Genomic DNA, 16218 nt, shown 5'->3' on the forward strand with positions numbered 1-16218 from the left:
ACGTGCTGTGGCGCTGGAGTTGGGGCCAACTGATGACTCATCTGCACGCTGAGCAATTCAATCCAATTTACAGCAATCTGCCATAACTTGAACGCTTAACGACGATTCCAAAGATTTACGGCGAACAACTTTTCACAGATGAAAACATATGAAGAAGGGAAGGCGCAGCAGTTGAAGGCTTGGAAACGGTTGACAAGTCTGGTAAAAATAAGATGCTGCGTAATATTTCTCACTTGCTGGCCAAGGCAACCAAAAAAAAATAAGTAAAGAAAAAAGTGAACAAGAAGCAGCAGAAGAATAATCATAACAAAAATATTTTTCGACTGCAACAGACACAGAGGAGCGAGAGAGAGTCTATGAGAGCGAGTAAATAACTGCAGAGTGAGTCAGACAGACGGCGACAAAAGACGTCGTCGCCCTGGCTCTTTGGCCCAGACGTTCGCACTTTTTGGCCATGGCCAATGGCATCATAAAAACTCCACAGCTCTGACTGCTAAAAGCCAAGCCATACCCACTCGAGCGTCGTGTTGTTTTTGTCTCAAACAGACGCCGCTTCGGCGGCAACCAAACACGTTGCACGGCGCACGCACTTGCCACAAATTAGATGAAGCACAATACCAACTGCAGAGCTGTGTGTGTGTCTCGTCTGTTGTTTGACCTTTTTAGCGCTGTTAATTTGCAACGTTCATCAATTTGAGAGAGAGACAGAGAGAGAGAGAGAGAGAGAGAGAAGCGTGGCAATAGCAGCCTCTGTGCTTGCATACTTCTAGGCGTTCATAGGCCTCTTACCTCTTGCCAAGCCAAGTTCACTGAACCCCTTTTTTTGCGAGACAAAAACAATCGACATTTGTTATTTATGTGTGTGCTGCTGTGTGTGTGAGTAGCTTGTTTGTTTGTCTCTCGAGTGGCTCGCAGCTTTTTCTGTGGCGTCTATTGTTTCGACGATATTAATGCAAAGTTTAGTTCCCATTTGGCTCGACTCAGCCCAGCCTAATGCTGCCTGAGTGGTCGCAAATATATGAAATTTCCCTGCTATTTACCTACTGACTTCTCCACAACACTTATCTATACGAGTTTCTCTCTGTTGTCTGCTTTTTTGCTGCCTTGCAAACTTATCTCAATAAATGGTTTTTCTATCTTTTTGTCGCCCACAGAGCAGCGTACTCAATGCCACATTACATATACTAACTTTAACTTATCTTTTCTTTTTGCTTCTCTCTGCTTACAGGGCCGTCACAGATCCACGCGATGGCCGTCGCGTCGCACTGAAAAAGTTGCCGAATGTGTTCCAATCTTTGGTCTCATCCAAGCGTGTGTTTCGTGAGCTTAAAATGCTTTGCTTTTTCAAGCATGAAAACGTAAGTACTTGAACAACTTTATATATGCAAAAACAATGTGTATATATATATATATATAGATATTAAAATCCATTGTGAAATTACAAAGGGGAAGTAACAAAAAACTGCCTTGCATTTAATTACGCTGCGCGTTTATGACACGAAATTTAATTAAAAAAAGGCAATTCGATTATTTGTGCTGCGACTGCCACTATGCGCACACAATGCAAATATTTTCTGTATATTCCGTATTTTTGCGCCCACTCTGTGGAGCATTGCGTATACGCAGTGGCTGCCTGCGGGTTATTAATAACCTGTAATGTCAAAGAGCAGGCGGTGGCTGCCTGTAAAAGCAGCGGGCCAAAACCATTTGCTGCTCTGACGTTTTTTCACAGGGTATATTTTAGTTGTGCTTGACTTGTGCTCACTTGTTATGTGCACATTTATTAACAATTATATTATTTTTTGCCAGTGAAGCCTTCGCTGTCGAGAAATTCGTTTTAACTGCCTTTCGAGTTGAACTTCAACTCAAAAATTGAAGTTATTATGGTTGGCGTTGTCGGTTGTTGTTGTTGTTTGACTGTCAGGCAAGTGCCGTTTATTGGCTGTGTAATTATTGGCATTAATTAAACGATTCAGATGAGCAGCAATGATATAACTATGAAAAGCCGATTAATAAGACAGATATTTGACAAGCAAATATGAAGAGAGATATTTTATTTCAATATATTACTGAGAATTTACATTAAACAAATACATAATAATAAAGATTAATAATCAGTTTAAAATGCAAGAGATCAACTATTCATCGTATTGTCTTTCAGACTCTTCTCTCCTAACATGTCCTTTTTTCTTACATGTTGTGCTGCGTCAAGCGCTTCTCTTCCATATTGTGCCAGTTCAGACTCTTCTCTTACACCATGTCGTATTTCAGACTTTTCTCTTAAATTCCTCTTTAAAGCTCCTCATTTCTAGTCACGAGCCCAGGCAACCATCTCGCTCTCACTCACAAACAGCCGAGACTAAGTTCGGCAGCAACTAGCTTTGTCTCTCTCTCGCCCACTCAAAGTGAGCTATAGACGAGCAGCAAACGCAAACAGATGACCATGTTCTTAGGCACTCACTAATATTAATGCAATCAAGACTAGGATTGAACAGAATTAGTAACTCTAAACGGATTTCGCTCTTAAATTCTTAATATCATAGCATTACGATGCATATAAAGTAAACATTCATACTTCAATCAAGAACTTTATATATGATATCGAAGCAGTTCTTCAAGTTCATTCAAGTCGTCATATTTCATGTTTCACAAGTTTTCTGAATATACAAATTCGATTTCCATCTATATGCTATTGTTTGTCAGGCAGTTATAAATCAATCATTTAGCATGGCATTAATTAACTCATTCATATTCATTGCAGCTGCTGCTGCACAAATAGCCAACAACAAATTGAATATTTATACACATATTGTTAAGTAACGCCCACAATCAGGGCACGCCCACTTCACTCACTGCTGCCAGTTTGCCAGTTGCCTGTTGCCACAAAAGGCTGTCGGGCCCAAAAAATTTATGACAAACAAATTTTATGCACAACAAATTGTAAAGAAAAGCAAAAAATAAAAATAAAATAAAAGTTGAGACTACAAAGCTGCACAACATTTTGTTGCATGCAAATTTGTTAACATGGCCGAGAGAGAGGGCGAGAGTGAGGCAACCAGACAGCATGCCACACAAAGCCAAATGGCAGCAAAACGTAAAAGAATTATTGTTATTCATATTACATTTAGAATTATTAATAAAAAATATTACACTAGAAGAGAGACGGGGCAAGGGGCACGTTGAGAGCCCGACAGCTGCATTGTGCTGCGATTTTATGGCCAATTTTATGTGACTTTGCGGCGATTTGCCTTAATTTATTTATCTGAATATTTCAGTTCACTTGTGTCTGGAGCACGTGCACTGACCAAGCGATCTCTGATGCTGTCATTTGCATACACTTTTTGCTAAGAGAGAACTATAAAGTTTTGACACGAAATGTGTTACGCTTGACAGATATGCTTGACTAGATAAGGTATATATGTATATATTGATAATATATATATATTGATAAGTTCATATTGAGTTGATTCTGATTTGGTTTAGCTTTAAAGCTGTCAGCATGAAATTTTTAATATCTTTATCCAAGTTTTCTAGCAACATATGTCTGCTTGAAAATGAATAGATTAGATTATAAAGAAGAAGTTTATGATAAATTAGAATAAGAATTAGATTCTTGACAATCTTAATTTAATACAAAGCTTCTACAGTTTATAAAGTTTCCACAGCTAAAGCCAGCATCAACTCCTTAGCTACTCAAGGCAAGCAATTTATGAAGAAGACTTATCAACCTGAAAGTGTATATATTATTATAGATACTTTCAAGGTATTCATTCAGTTCAGTTTCATAATTCAATCAACTTTGACTGACATTTGCCATGGCTAAAATGTCAAATTGAAGTTTGTCTAGACTCAACTTCAACTTCCTTTCAGACGAAACTCATTTGCCACACATGATCGTAGCCTTGGCTGCAAATGTCAACTAACACTCTGAGCGTTTTCCAACACTGGGCGGCTCCATTAGGCGCAAATAAATTGCGCGTGGGTGCAGAGCGAGGCAAAGTTTATTATTATTAATTTATTATTATTAATTTGTCCAGAAGTGATGCAACGCCAATCGAGGCAGAGTTGCCCTAATGAGGCACGCTCTGCCCACACATGTCAACACCTGGCAACACCTATGCAAATGTTGTATTAATATGCAAAGTGCTTTATGAAAAAGAAGCAAAGAAGAAGAAAGCTATGAAAGAGGCGCGTCTCGTGTTGTTGTTGTTGTCTATTGTTGGTTTCCTGTTGCAATTCCATATTCATTTCCTACATGCAACGTTGCGACGCATCGCATAGCTAAGCAAGTGCAATCAACCTGAAGCTCGAGACGTTATATTCAATAGCTGAGCACAGCTGGCTGTGAGGCCGTCTGTTAAAGCCATCTGAGATGTGGGCTCAATAAATGCAGATTGTTGTTGAGACTTATATTTGCATATGGCATTAGATGTGGCTTAAACTGGAGCTAAACTAAAATCTAACAGCAATTTGTGACTCGAACTTGTGCCTTTTATTTTATTGGCTTCTAAGTTGTCAGCCTTGATTTAACTTAAGTTAATCAATATGAAATACTTGTCAAAGCTAATTCTGGCTTCACTTAGAATTCCCAAAGAGTTTTAGCTTGAAATCTGCTATATAATTTCACAATTAATGAAAATTCATTTAGAGTTATTAAAGCTATGCTGAGCTTAGTTTGTGCCACAATTTGTTGTACTTTTAATGGTTTTCCTTTATAGATATTTCTGCATTTGCGCTTTTCGTTGTTCTATAGAAGTTGCTTCGTTTCCTTGGCTGTGTAAGTCCTGGCAGACAGTTCTGTTTGCTTCCTGTCAATTGCCAACTCTGGCAACACACACAGCAACAGCTCTTTGAGTGACAGCGCAGGCACTGGCAATCGTCTCAATTGCTTTGGCATTATATGGCGCAGAATACCAAATGTGTGTGTGTGTGTGTGTGTGTTTGCGTTATGTGTGTGTGTGTGCGGCATACATTTGAACAAATCGCTGCAAAATGTTTGCCCCATTATGCACTGTTGCTGTTGCTGCTTATTTCAATTGCGATTTTCAATAAAAGATTTTGCAACGTACGTGGCGCAAATTTCAAAAGCATTTCTCACATGCAGCAGCCAAAGCCGACGACGACGATGAAGTGTGTGTGTGTGTGCCACGCCCCTCGCGCCCCTTGCAGCTGCTCTAAATGATTGAGTTTGTTTTCCTCAAGTTTTTGATGCCTGGCATCAATTGCATGCAAATTTTTTGTTGCTATCATTTCGAGGCGCTACACAAATTGCAATTGAAATGTCAATTTCATTTCCAACAATTCAAGTTGCCAGATAATTTTATATATATATATATATATATGTATATATATATATGTATATAGAGTATTCAGAATCCCACGCTAGCTCTTTTTAGCTGGAAAGCTTCAGAGCAGATTCAACCTAGTTCAAAAACATTTGCTCATTTGCCCAAGGTTGAAACAAGCTCAAACAGCAGCTGATAAAATTGTTTTACAAAAATCTGTGGCGTTTTAATTAGTCGACAACAACAATAACAACAACTGGAAATGTTGTCAGCAGCTGCTGCAGCAATTATTTAGCTAGAATTTTAGCTTGGAATGAAAATGTCGCTAGGAAAAAACACTTTTGCTTTTGTTTAGAGACGCGACTTGAAAAAAATTCACTTGAAATCGTTTAAAAAGGGGCCAAACGAGAAGCAGAAGTGGCAGAAGAAGAAGAAGAAGAAGAGATGCTCTTCTTGATTATGTTAGCTTTAACATACTTCAAGTCTCTCTTTTTTTTCTACTTCTCCATTTCGCTTTGTCTCTGTTTGAAATGTGCTGCCACAGCTGTTGCCACTTGCAACTTGCAACTTGCAAAGTTGTTGTCTAAGTTGTTTGCACAGCTCGTTAAATGTTGTTGTTGTTGCTGCTGCTGCTGCTATTTGTGTTTATTATTATTACACGCCTAGTTTAGCTTTAGAGCAACTGTTTGCCCTCTGTACGAACTGAAGCTGCATCGAGAGTGCTTCAAAGAGGATATAATGTTATTTAAGATCGCCTTTAAATTAAGTCTTCAGCTAGAGAGCGTTATTTTGTAAATAAATCAGAAACAAATAGTTTCATTTTAGCTTTGGAAATTTAAAGTAAAGGCAGAACGGACTTAATGGAGCACGTTTTGAGATGCAAAACTATTCAGTTTTATAAATGTAAAGCAATTTGATTTGTGCATCACTTTGACTAACTGAATATTTGCTCTAATTTCTGTTCAATTAACTTGAAACTACTTAAGTACTTATAAAGTTAGTAAAACTGAAAGTTTTTATGAAAATAAATAAGATTAAAAACGTTAAGCTGTTAAAAATGAGCAAGAATTTAAAAAGTATTTCAAAATATATATAAATGTTGTCTGTAGAATGAATCTATAGCAAAAATATTAACAGAAAATGAGCCCAAACTCAAAAATCCTATCAATTTGTCCCACTTATGGCAGTTCCAAGCAAATTCAAATTCTACATAAGAATTTTGATAAAAATGTAACAAAATTCACAATAAATTTGTCTAAAATTAGAATATAAAATTAATCTTAAATATGAAAACAAAATTAAATTTAAAATTTAATCAAAAAAAGCTTAAAACAAGAATCCCTAAGCCAGCAAAAAACTTTGAGTACTTCCAACAACAACTTGCTGTCAGGCATCTGCTAGTCGTGCATACCCAGCACACTTATTCGCTCCTTTATGATTGTTCTCTTTAGATTTTGGCATCTCTGGCCCAGCGCTGCTGCGCCTCAAGGACAGAAGCGAGAAGCGAGACTAAGACACAAAAATGACGGCCAATATGAGCTGCATAAATTTGGTTGCTGATTGCCACAGCGCAGATGTTAATTAGCTGCAACGCGGCGCTGCACGTGTGAGGGCAAGAGTGCAGTGTCGGTAGGTAGTAGCTGCATGCAACAAAAACATTCAGCTTGCAACAAATTATGTGCGCATCGAGCGGAAGGCGACTAAAGCAAAGCGCTCAGGGCTGCCATTGTGCACTGCCCAAAAAAGGGGGCTAACTGCAGTTAGAGTGGCAAGTTTTTTGTATAAGAGTGTAGAGCTGAGATTTGTGATATATATGCATATATATAAATATATATCAGCATTAAAGGTAGTCCCTCTATAACACTGTCTTAAATTTCTGCAACAATTTGGAGTAAATTTGTAAGTCAAAGTTTTTATGCTTCGTTTTGTGGCAGCTACCTTTATGTTTAGCCCTAAGCTGTTCTTTTGCTGCTGCTGCTGCTGCTTGTGAAACCGCAAGCGCAACAAATGCAGTTTATAAGTTGCAAGCAGCGCGAGAAATATTACAAGCGAACTTAAGCGAGCCAAAAACAAAGCCAAAGTCCAAGACGACGACGCAGCGAAACCCTCGAAAGACCCAGACCCAGTGGCAGCGGCAGCTTCAGCTTTCGTAAATGAACACAACAACAACAAGGCTAAAAATTGTTGCCACTTAAAAAAAAAAGCACGTCGAAGTCGACGGCTTAGCAACGCGGCGGCACTTTTTGTGCTCTGCTGTGTTGCGTTGTGTGTTTGTTGAAGCACTTTGCAACAATTTTTGTGGCCAACAGACAGATCCAGGCAGCTGGGGAAGAGAGCTCAACAGCAGCAACAATGTGTGTGAGTTGTGCAACAAATATGTGCACACATATGGATTGTTTTTGCGCTTGTTGTTGTTGTTGTTGTTGCCACACGCAACAATTCGCATTTTGGTTGTTTTTTTTTTTGGGCATTTTCTTGAAATGCGAGCGATTTGAGCTGCTTGAATGATATTGAAAATTGATTTTCAAGCTTTGTTTCAGCCACGCATGTGTCGCACACACACACACACACACATGGCATTGTTGCAACACATGCAAGCTCTGCCTGCCACAGCCTGTTAGATTGCCATTTGGGTTTTGTGGCAAGTTCCTTCATCATTTTGACCGCAAGCAAAATAAATCAGCGCTTGTCTGCAGCTCAGGCTTGCAGACAAAGGTAGAGCTCCAGCTCAGGGCTTTGGCTCTGTCGACGCTTGTCCAACTCGGTTGCTGTTGCTCTTCGTTGTGCTGCTGTCCATCAAGTTCTTGCCGGTACGTCCCGTTTTTTATTTATTATTTTCTGCTGGTTTGGCTCTTTTTTTTATAGAGTCGTTGCCTTTGCTGCAGACAGACGAACAGACAGACAGAACTCCCCGAAGCGACTGCCACAGACAGTGGCGTGTCTTGTATCTGCCGCTAAACATCATCAACGGGTCAGCGTTGTTGCAAGTTGCTGCTGCTGCAGCTGAACTTTGTGGCATTTTAGTGCCTGGCAGCGACACTTAACATGCAACTAAATGGCGCATTTGATGCGCTGCTAGCTGCGAGCTTTTGATTTTTATTTATATTTTATTGGAGTGCATAATTTATGATCTTAACCACAAGATCCAGCCAGGCAGCCGCTCGAATGGGCGTCATTGCGCCTTCGTTGTTGTAGGTGTAATGCTGCAGCATTGTTTTAAGATTTATGTGGCTAATGCCACAACCAATAAACACACTCGTCTATATTAACAACATTGTGTTGCATGCGTGTCGAGATTTATTAACGAAACACACCTATAACATTTCTCCTCTCTCTTTCCGTTTCTCTTTGCAGGTGCTGTCAGCTTTGGACATTTTACAGCCACCACATTTGGACTTCTTTCAGGAAATGTATCCTTTTTACAACAACACAAACTATAAACCGCATTGTTGCACTTAAAATTAAGTCATTTTTAATGGTTTTAAATTGCCTTTCATAGTAATTGCAAATTGAATTGAATTTGGTTTTAGGCAGACTTCAGCTAAGTGTTTGAGCTGAGAGAACTTTGAGCTGTAGCTCGGAGTTTGGGGCATAATTTAGTAGCATGTGAGGAGGAGTGTGTGAAGAGTGGTATATGACGGGGAGTATATAAAGAGGAGTAGATAAAGAGTAGTATATACAGAGGAGTATATGAAGAGGAATATATGAAAGGGAGTATATAAAAAGGAGTATATGAAGAGTAGTGTATACACAAGAGTATATGAAGAGGAGTATATGAAAGGAAGTATATGAAGACTAGGGTATAAAGAGACATGAATGAAAAGTAGTATATGAAGAGGAGTAGATCAAGAGTAGTATATACAGAGGAGTAGATCAAGAGTAGTATATACACAGGAGTATATGAAGAGGAGTATATGAAAGGGAGTATATGAAGAGTGGTGTATAAAGAGTAGTGTATAAAGAGACGTGTATGAAGAGCAGTATATAAAGAGGAGTAGATAAAGAGTAAAGTATACAGAGGAATATATGAAGAGGAGTATCTGAAGAGTAGTATATAAAAAGTAGTGTATGGAGAGTAGCATATGAAAGAGAAGAGTGAATTGAATTATTGAAAAATGAACTCAGTTTGAGTTAGACTTGAGTAAAATGAGACAAATCGTTGAGTGTAGTTGAAAGCTCGAGAATTATAGGCAGAGAATTCAATGAAAGTGCTTCAAATGTAGCATACGAATTGAGCAGATGAATAGCTAAAGCTAAAAATCATAGACAAGACATACAAAGTATGTAATAGCAGCTGAAAAATAGGCAAATGTTTTACAAAATGAAGAGGAGCAAAGATTGATTACAAGAAAAACTGCCAAAGAGCAAAGCAATCTAAGCTGAATCGAAGCTAGCAGCATGCTTAAGCCGACTTATATGCATGCCAAGCTATGTAGCTACCATTGTAGGTAGTTAAAATGTTAAGGAATCTGAGAGCCACACGTGAGTTGAGTAGCAAATGAGCTGATGCTCAATCTAAGAGCCAAGCAGAGACAATCAGAGAAGCAGCCAATAAATTGTATAGAAGCTGCGAAGTAGTACGAAATGGATTGCTAAATCATAGACATGCAACTCAGTTAAAGGAAGCTGTTAAAGTGTGCAATAAACTAAGCTGAGCTTGGGGTAGCTGTTTGAAGGCTAGAGATGCCTTAGAGAGGCTCAACTAGACTATGCCAGAAGAGGCTATTGCATTGATATATACTTAAATATACTTAAAGCAAGTCTGGTTTGTTATTAGCTAAGCAAGTGCTAACAAAGCTAATTGCTAACTGTAATAAGTTGGCCAACAGCAAAGATTGTCTTAGCCATTTGTGTAAAGAAACAAGTTGAAATAGTAATCAAGCAGAGGATTTAGCTATGAGCAGATTTGACATATTTGCAAAGTAAACACACCTATACACACACACCCACACACACTCTCTCGCCCACCTAAGTAACTTAACAATTTGGCAAATCCAAAAAGCTTCAAAAACCGCATCCTTTGGGGTCACAGATTTTCGTTTCGTTTTTTTTTTTTTGTTTTTGATTTGGGCCAACGTGAATATCTATTTTCAGCGCGTAAAAGTTGTGGGCAGAGCCGAAGCGTGCAACTACTTAATTGAAAAAGTTTAAAGCTAACAAACAAGTCCCAAAACTTTTCGAAACTGGGCTAAAAGGGGGGGCGACAAGCAACACTCGGCAGGCACATGGCGCATGGCATGTGGCACTTGGTTATTTCCTTAACGCGCTCCCTAACTCTAGCTATGTGATAACTGAACTGCTGCAATCGGATCTGCACAAGATCATCGTGTCGCCACAGCATCTATCGGCGGACCACATCAAAGTGTTCCTCTATCAGATACTGCGCGGACTCAAGTATTTGCACTCGGCCAGGATACTGCATCGCGATATCAAGCCGGGCAATCTGTTGGTCAACTCGAATTGTGTGCTCAAGATATGCGACTTCGGGCTGGCACGCGTCGAGGAGCCCGACCAGGCCAAGCACATGACCCAGGAGGTGGTCACACAGTACTATCGAGCACCCGAAATACTCATGGGCGCTCGTCACTACTCGTCGGCCGTGGACGTCTGGTCGGTGGGCTGCATCTTTGGCGAGCTGCTGGGCCGGCGCATACTGTTCCAGGCGCAGAATCCGGTGCAGCAGTTGGAGCTGATTACCGAGCTGCTGGGCACGCCCACCATGGAGGATATGCGTCATGCGTGCGAGGGCGCACGCACACACATGCTGAGGCGGGCGCCCAAGCCGCCGTCGTTCTCGGTGCTCTACACGCTCAGCTCACATGCCACGCACGAGGCGGTGCATCTGCTCTGCCAGATGCTAGTCTTTGATCCGGTAAGACAGACTGGCTTAAGCGACACTCATTCCTTTTCCTCTGCAACAACTATAACACTCGCCACTCTCTGCTCTTCCCGCTCCTTAGGACAAGCGCATTTCGGTGACAGATGCTCTGGCGCATCCGTATCTGGATGAGGGTCGTCTGCGCTATCATTCGTGCATGTGCAAATGCTGTTTCACTACCTCAGCTGGAATGCGTCAGTATACGGCGGACTTTGAGCCCTCCGCCGGGCAGCCCTTCGATGATTTATGGGAGCGCAAGCTCACCTCCGTGCAGCAGGTGAAGGGTAAGTCGCGCAAACTGAACGCAAAGTTGGCGGAACTTTTTATAAATGAAGAAATTTCCAACTCGTGTTTTTGCAGAGGAAATGCACAAATTCATTGCCGAGCAGCTGCAGACGGGCCGTGTGCCGCTCTGCATTAATCCGCAGAGTGCGGCCTTCAAGAGCTTTGCCAGGTGAGTTGCACCACAGCCATACAACACGCTGCACGTTGCGTACAATTCCCCACCCACTCGTCCCACTCTTTCAAAACTATCTCTCTCTCTCTCTCCTTCTCTCTATCTGTCTCTCTCTAACTTTTTGTTGTTGTTCCAAAAAAAAATGAATTCGTAATTTGCTTTTCAGTTGATAAGTAAAATTCTCTCTCTTTCGCGCACATTGTTGTCTCTCTCTCTCTCTCTATCTGTCTTTCTTTTTCTAAAAGAAAACGTTCTCTTTGTTTAACTTTGTCAAATGCTTTAAGTCCACAATCGTCTCTCTCTCTCTCTCTCTCTCTAACTCCCTCTCTCTCTCTCTTTATCTATCTTTATATATAATATAATATATATTTTAAAATAATTTTATTTTTTTGTTTTCTCTCTTTTTTTCTATCGTTTATATACATATATCGATATCGATATACATTAATATTGAATAAATTCTATCAAATTTAATTTATATATTTGCGTTGTTAAGCCAATGAGAATGAGAATATCTACTACTACTACCACTACTACCACAACTTGCACTGCTGCTCCTGTCGCTGCCGCTGCTGCTGCCGCTGCTGCTGCTGCCGCCGCTGCCGCCGCCGCCGCTGCACAGGCCAAATACCAAGACAAAGACCAAGTATATATACTAGGCGCGTACCGATATACCAATATTAACCAATCAAGTCAAGAAACACAGAAAACAGATCCAAGCAGAAGGTCACAAAACAGAAAAGAAAAGAAAAGAAAAGAAGAGAAGCTAGCCAAAGCCGCCAGAGAAAGAAAGAAAGAAAGAAAGCAAAATACAGATAAAGATAAATCAAGCAAGATCAAGAAAGCGGGCGAGAAAGCGAGCGAAAGATATGCCAAGAATCGCATTTCATCGATATATATCGCATATCGATATCGATATCGATACGACACTATTGTGGGTGCCTCGGCAGCAGCAACTCTTGAATCTTTTAGGTCTGTTGATCAAGCAACTACATTTATTGCTCTAATACATTTGCTAAAAAAAAAAACAAAAAAAAAATATCATTTATAATTTTTTTTCTATAATTTATATAAATATGATTTAATACCTATGTTCACCATATATATATATATGTATATTCTCCTCTTTCTTTTTTATATAATACATATCTTCTTCTTTTTTCTGTTTGTTAAATGCAAATGTGTATAAAAACCTCTTATAATACTCTTAAGTTGTGCAATATGACTTAACTCATTATAATTTCTTTTGTTTCCTTACATTTATTATTAAATGGGTTATTTGTGTACATAAATGTTATTTACCACGAAAGAAAAAAAATACCAACAATCAAAAAATACCAAAACTGGCAAATTTCTAACTCTCTTCAAATGTCAAATACAAAAATTGGTCGGCAAAAAAAAAAAAACCAAATTGAAACAAAATTTACCAAAAACAAAAAAGTGGAATTGGCTCAAAAGAAATCAAAATTTTTGAATACTAAAAAAATACAAGAAAAATACGCACCACTTTTCATAGACATTTCGAGCAAAGTACCCTGCAAAGCATTAAATGTAATCTTAAACCCACATATATAATATATATTCATATATCTCTCTACCCATAGCCAATTTATGTTCACCTTTCTGCAACTCATATACCATATAAACCATATATATATATAAATATATATATTCGCATAAATATATATCAAATTCTTAATCAATTTTAAATCATAAAATGTGCACACATTCACACCCACACACATATACACAGAGACACGCCCATTATAAAATAAATGTAAATTTTCATTTTTTCTCTTTAAAAAGAACTAGAATATTCTTGCAGTTATAACTTGAATAGAACCTTATACAACATATATAAGTTCCTAGAGAAAACTCTTTTAAGTAACAGCAAATGTTTCTTTTTCGTATTTCCCAAGTCTCTTCTCATTTTCTTCTTTTTATAACTATCAGAACTAGGCTTTTTATGAAGCTTTTCAGCTGAAACTTGTTACAGCTACTTTATATAACTTTAAAATGAAAACAGTTATAGAAGCGAAATCTTTTCTCTCTACATACTCTTTATAACTATCTGAACTCAGCTTTCTGTGAAGTTTTTTAACCGAAACTTTGTACAGTTGCTTTTTATATCTTCTCAATAACAACTGTTATATAAGCCAAGTCCTTTCTCTCTACCTTCGGTTTATAACTATGTGAACTCAGCTTTGAGTGAAGCTTTTCAGCTGAAACTTTGTACGGCTGCTTCCCAGCCTTATAGCAGGCATATGCTCTAGGATCATTCAAATTACTATGTCATATAGCTGCCATAGATATATTGTCAGATTTTCATACCTAAATACTAACTTTTAGTTAAAAGTCTACATGATTTAGCTTAAAAAACTAACTGTAACTTTGACATACGTTAAATCATAATTAATTTGATAATATTAAATTATATTTAACTGCAAGAGTTTTCCAGATTCGGCCTGCCTAAACTATCTTTTCCTTTCCTTACTTTCTGTAACCGAATCATCAGCAATTAGCCATTAGCCATATGACAGACTACTACATCACAGCCCATACTAGACCCGAACCCGCCACCGCCCCCGCCCCTCTGTACCATGAATTTGGCCAAGAAAACATTTGCAACTACATTTAATACACTGCCAGCAACAACAAACAGCAAAATGCATATTGAAAAATTAGAAATATATATATATACATATATGCCATATATGTCTATATATGTATATGTATGTATCAGTGCAGTTGAGCAGCAGTGACAATGGTCAAAACAAAAGTAGACTAATACCGCTTGAACAACTTTCACTTCAAGTCTTCAAAAAAATAATAATAAAATAATGAACATTAAATTCTATAAATATATTATATTAATAATTAATTATTAATTATTTATTTTACTTAATTTAATTTTATTTTCTTTTGTTTTGTTTGTTGTAACTCGAAATCTATTTAAATGTAGTTTCTATTATATGTTTTTCCTTCATTTACTTCATTTATTTATAATTAATAGTTTTTTGCTTTCTGTTGTTTTTTGTGCTTCTGCTGCGGGCTTAACTCTGGCTTTAATATTTTATTATATTTTATGTATTTATTTTTTGTGTTGTATTCATTAGTTTTTAGTAGTTTGTTGCATGTGCTCTGCGCTCTATCTAAATGTATTTCAACGACGACGACTTTGCCCAATTAGACTTGACTAATTTTGGTTTATTTTCTATAATTTTTTACCCCATAAAAATTAGCTCAACTGTGGCACATCCTTCGGAGCTGCCGCCTTCGCCACATCAATGGGAATGACGGCAAAATGAGGCGATTGCTGCCTAAAATATCAAAAGCAACACTCAGCAAACAACAACAACAACAACTTGAACAACAATAGCCTAGATTTATATATGAATATATATATTTCTGGCTAGATCACATATGGACAAGGAGCAAGCGAGTTGCAGCTCCGCAACAGGCCCGCTTCGGGATAACAACGATTAAATTTTAAAGCGCCAACAACAGTTTTGCTCAGCGCTGTCTGTTTAAACGTTAAAGCATTCCACCACCGAAACTAAAACAACAAACAAACAAACAACAAACAAAATGTAACGTAACTCAACTGAAACTAGTCTAAAAAACAAGCAGAGTAAAAGTAAAGTAAAGCAAACAACAAATGAAATTGTTTGCGGCACAAACAAAGAACACAACAAATTCGAGAAAACAAACAAAATTATTATAAACAAAACAAAGAAAAACACAAATATAAGCAACATATTACAGCAATTTGTTGCGCTTGACAAAATTGGTAGACAAAAGAACGACGAAAAAACTAAAAAATTCAATATAAAAAAACATAAATTTTTGGGTCTTATAAAAGAAATTGCAAAATGTTTTTTATTTTAAGCGCTTTAAAAACAAAAACACAAAATAAATGTAAATTAAATTAGCAATTAGTGCAAAACACAAAAGATATATATATATATATATACTAAAAATTAAATATATTACACACACATACAAGAAATTTGTTTGCCAAATTTACCTCACACACACACACTTTGTTTATTTTTTTCTGTGTATAACTAGATAAAACTATAGAACTCTCTCTATATATATATATATGTATATGTGTAGCAGCTAAAACAAATGAATGAAACATTAATATTTTCTAAAACTAATTAAAAAACACACAATTTATTTTCATATATTTGCGCTTCAATTTTGAAACTGGTTTCTAACTATATGTAGTAAAAATCTCTATAGAGAAAGCTCTTAGAAGACACACATATATATAAATATATCTATATATATAAATATATATATGTGTGAAACTCTGCACATATATATATATATACATATATTGAATGTGTGTTTGTATATGTATAACTGTATCTGTGTATCACATATATATATATATATATATACATATATGTTTATGTAGCGAAAATACGAAAAACTTTCGAAACACATTGAAATATTTTTAACCGTGGACTGATTAAACTGCATAAATCGCAAACAATTATGCAATTAAACAATTAAACAAATTTAAGTTGTATTAATCTAATGCCTAATGCCTAGTTTATGACAATTTACGCCCATGTATTCACATTAGT

At 37.5% G+C, this 16218-nt stretch overlaps 1 protein-coding gene across 2 annotated transcripts in view; it reads left to right on the forward strand.

Moving 5' to 3' along the window:
* The window catches only part of LOC111603058 (serine/threonine-protein kinase NLK2), an 86856-nt gene extending 71531 nt beyond the window's left edge, over positions 1-15325 (forward strand). Inside the window, exons 2-8 of one of the 2 annotated variants that reach the window (XR_002751651.2) lie at positions 1229-1358; positions 8640-8695; positions 10566-11157; positions 11246-11447; positions 11524-11617; positions 12117-12592; positions 14863-15325. Coding sequence is in view for 1 of the 2 variants with exons in the window: in XM_023320517.2 (XP_023176285.2) it covers positions 1229-1358; positions 8640-8695; positions 10566-11157; positions 11246-11447; positions 11524-11617; positions 14863-14917 (1129 nt within the window). In the remaining variant the exon portion in view is untranslated. The remainder of the gene's footprint in view (positions 1-1228; positions 1359-8639; positions 8696-10565; positions 11158-11245; positions 11448-11523; positions 11618-12116; positions 12593-14862) is intronic. The other variant, XM_023320517.2, reaches the window with a different exon arrangement.
* Positions 15326-16218: the final 893 nt, after the last annotated feature.

Source organism: Drosophila hydei, unplaced genomic scaffold (genome assembly GCF_003285905.1).
Source record: "Drosophila hydei strain 15085-1641.00,03,60 unplaced genomic scaffold, DhydRS2 tig00000001-arrow-pilon, whole genome shotgun sequence".
Classification (NCBI taxonomy): Eukaryota; Metazoa; Arthropoda; class Insecta; order Diptera; family Drosophilidae; genus Drosophila; species Drosophila hydei.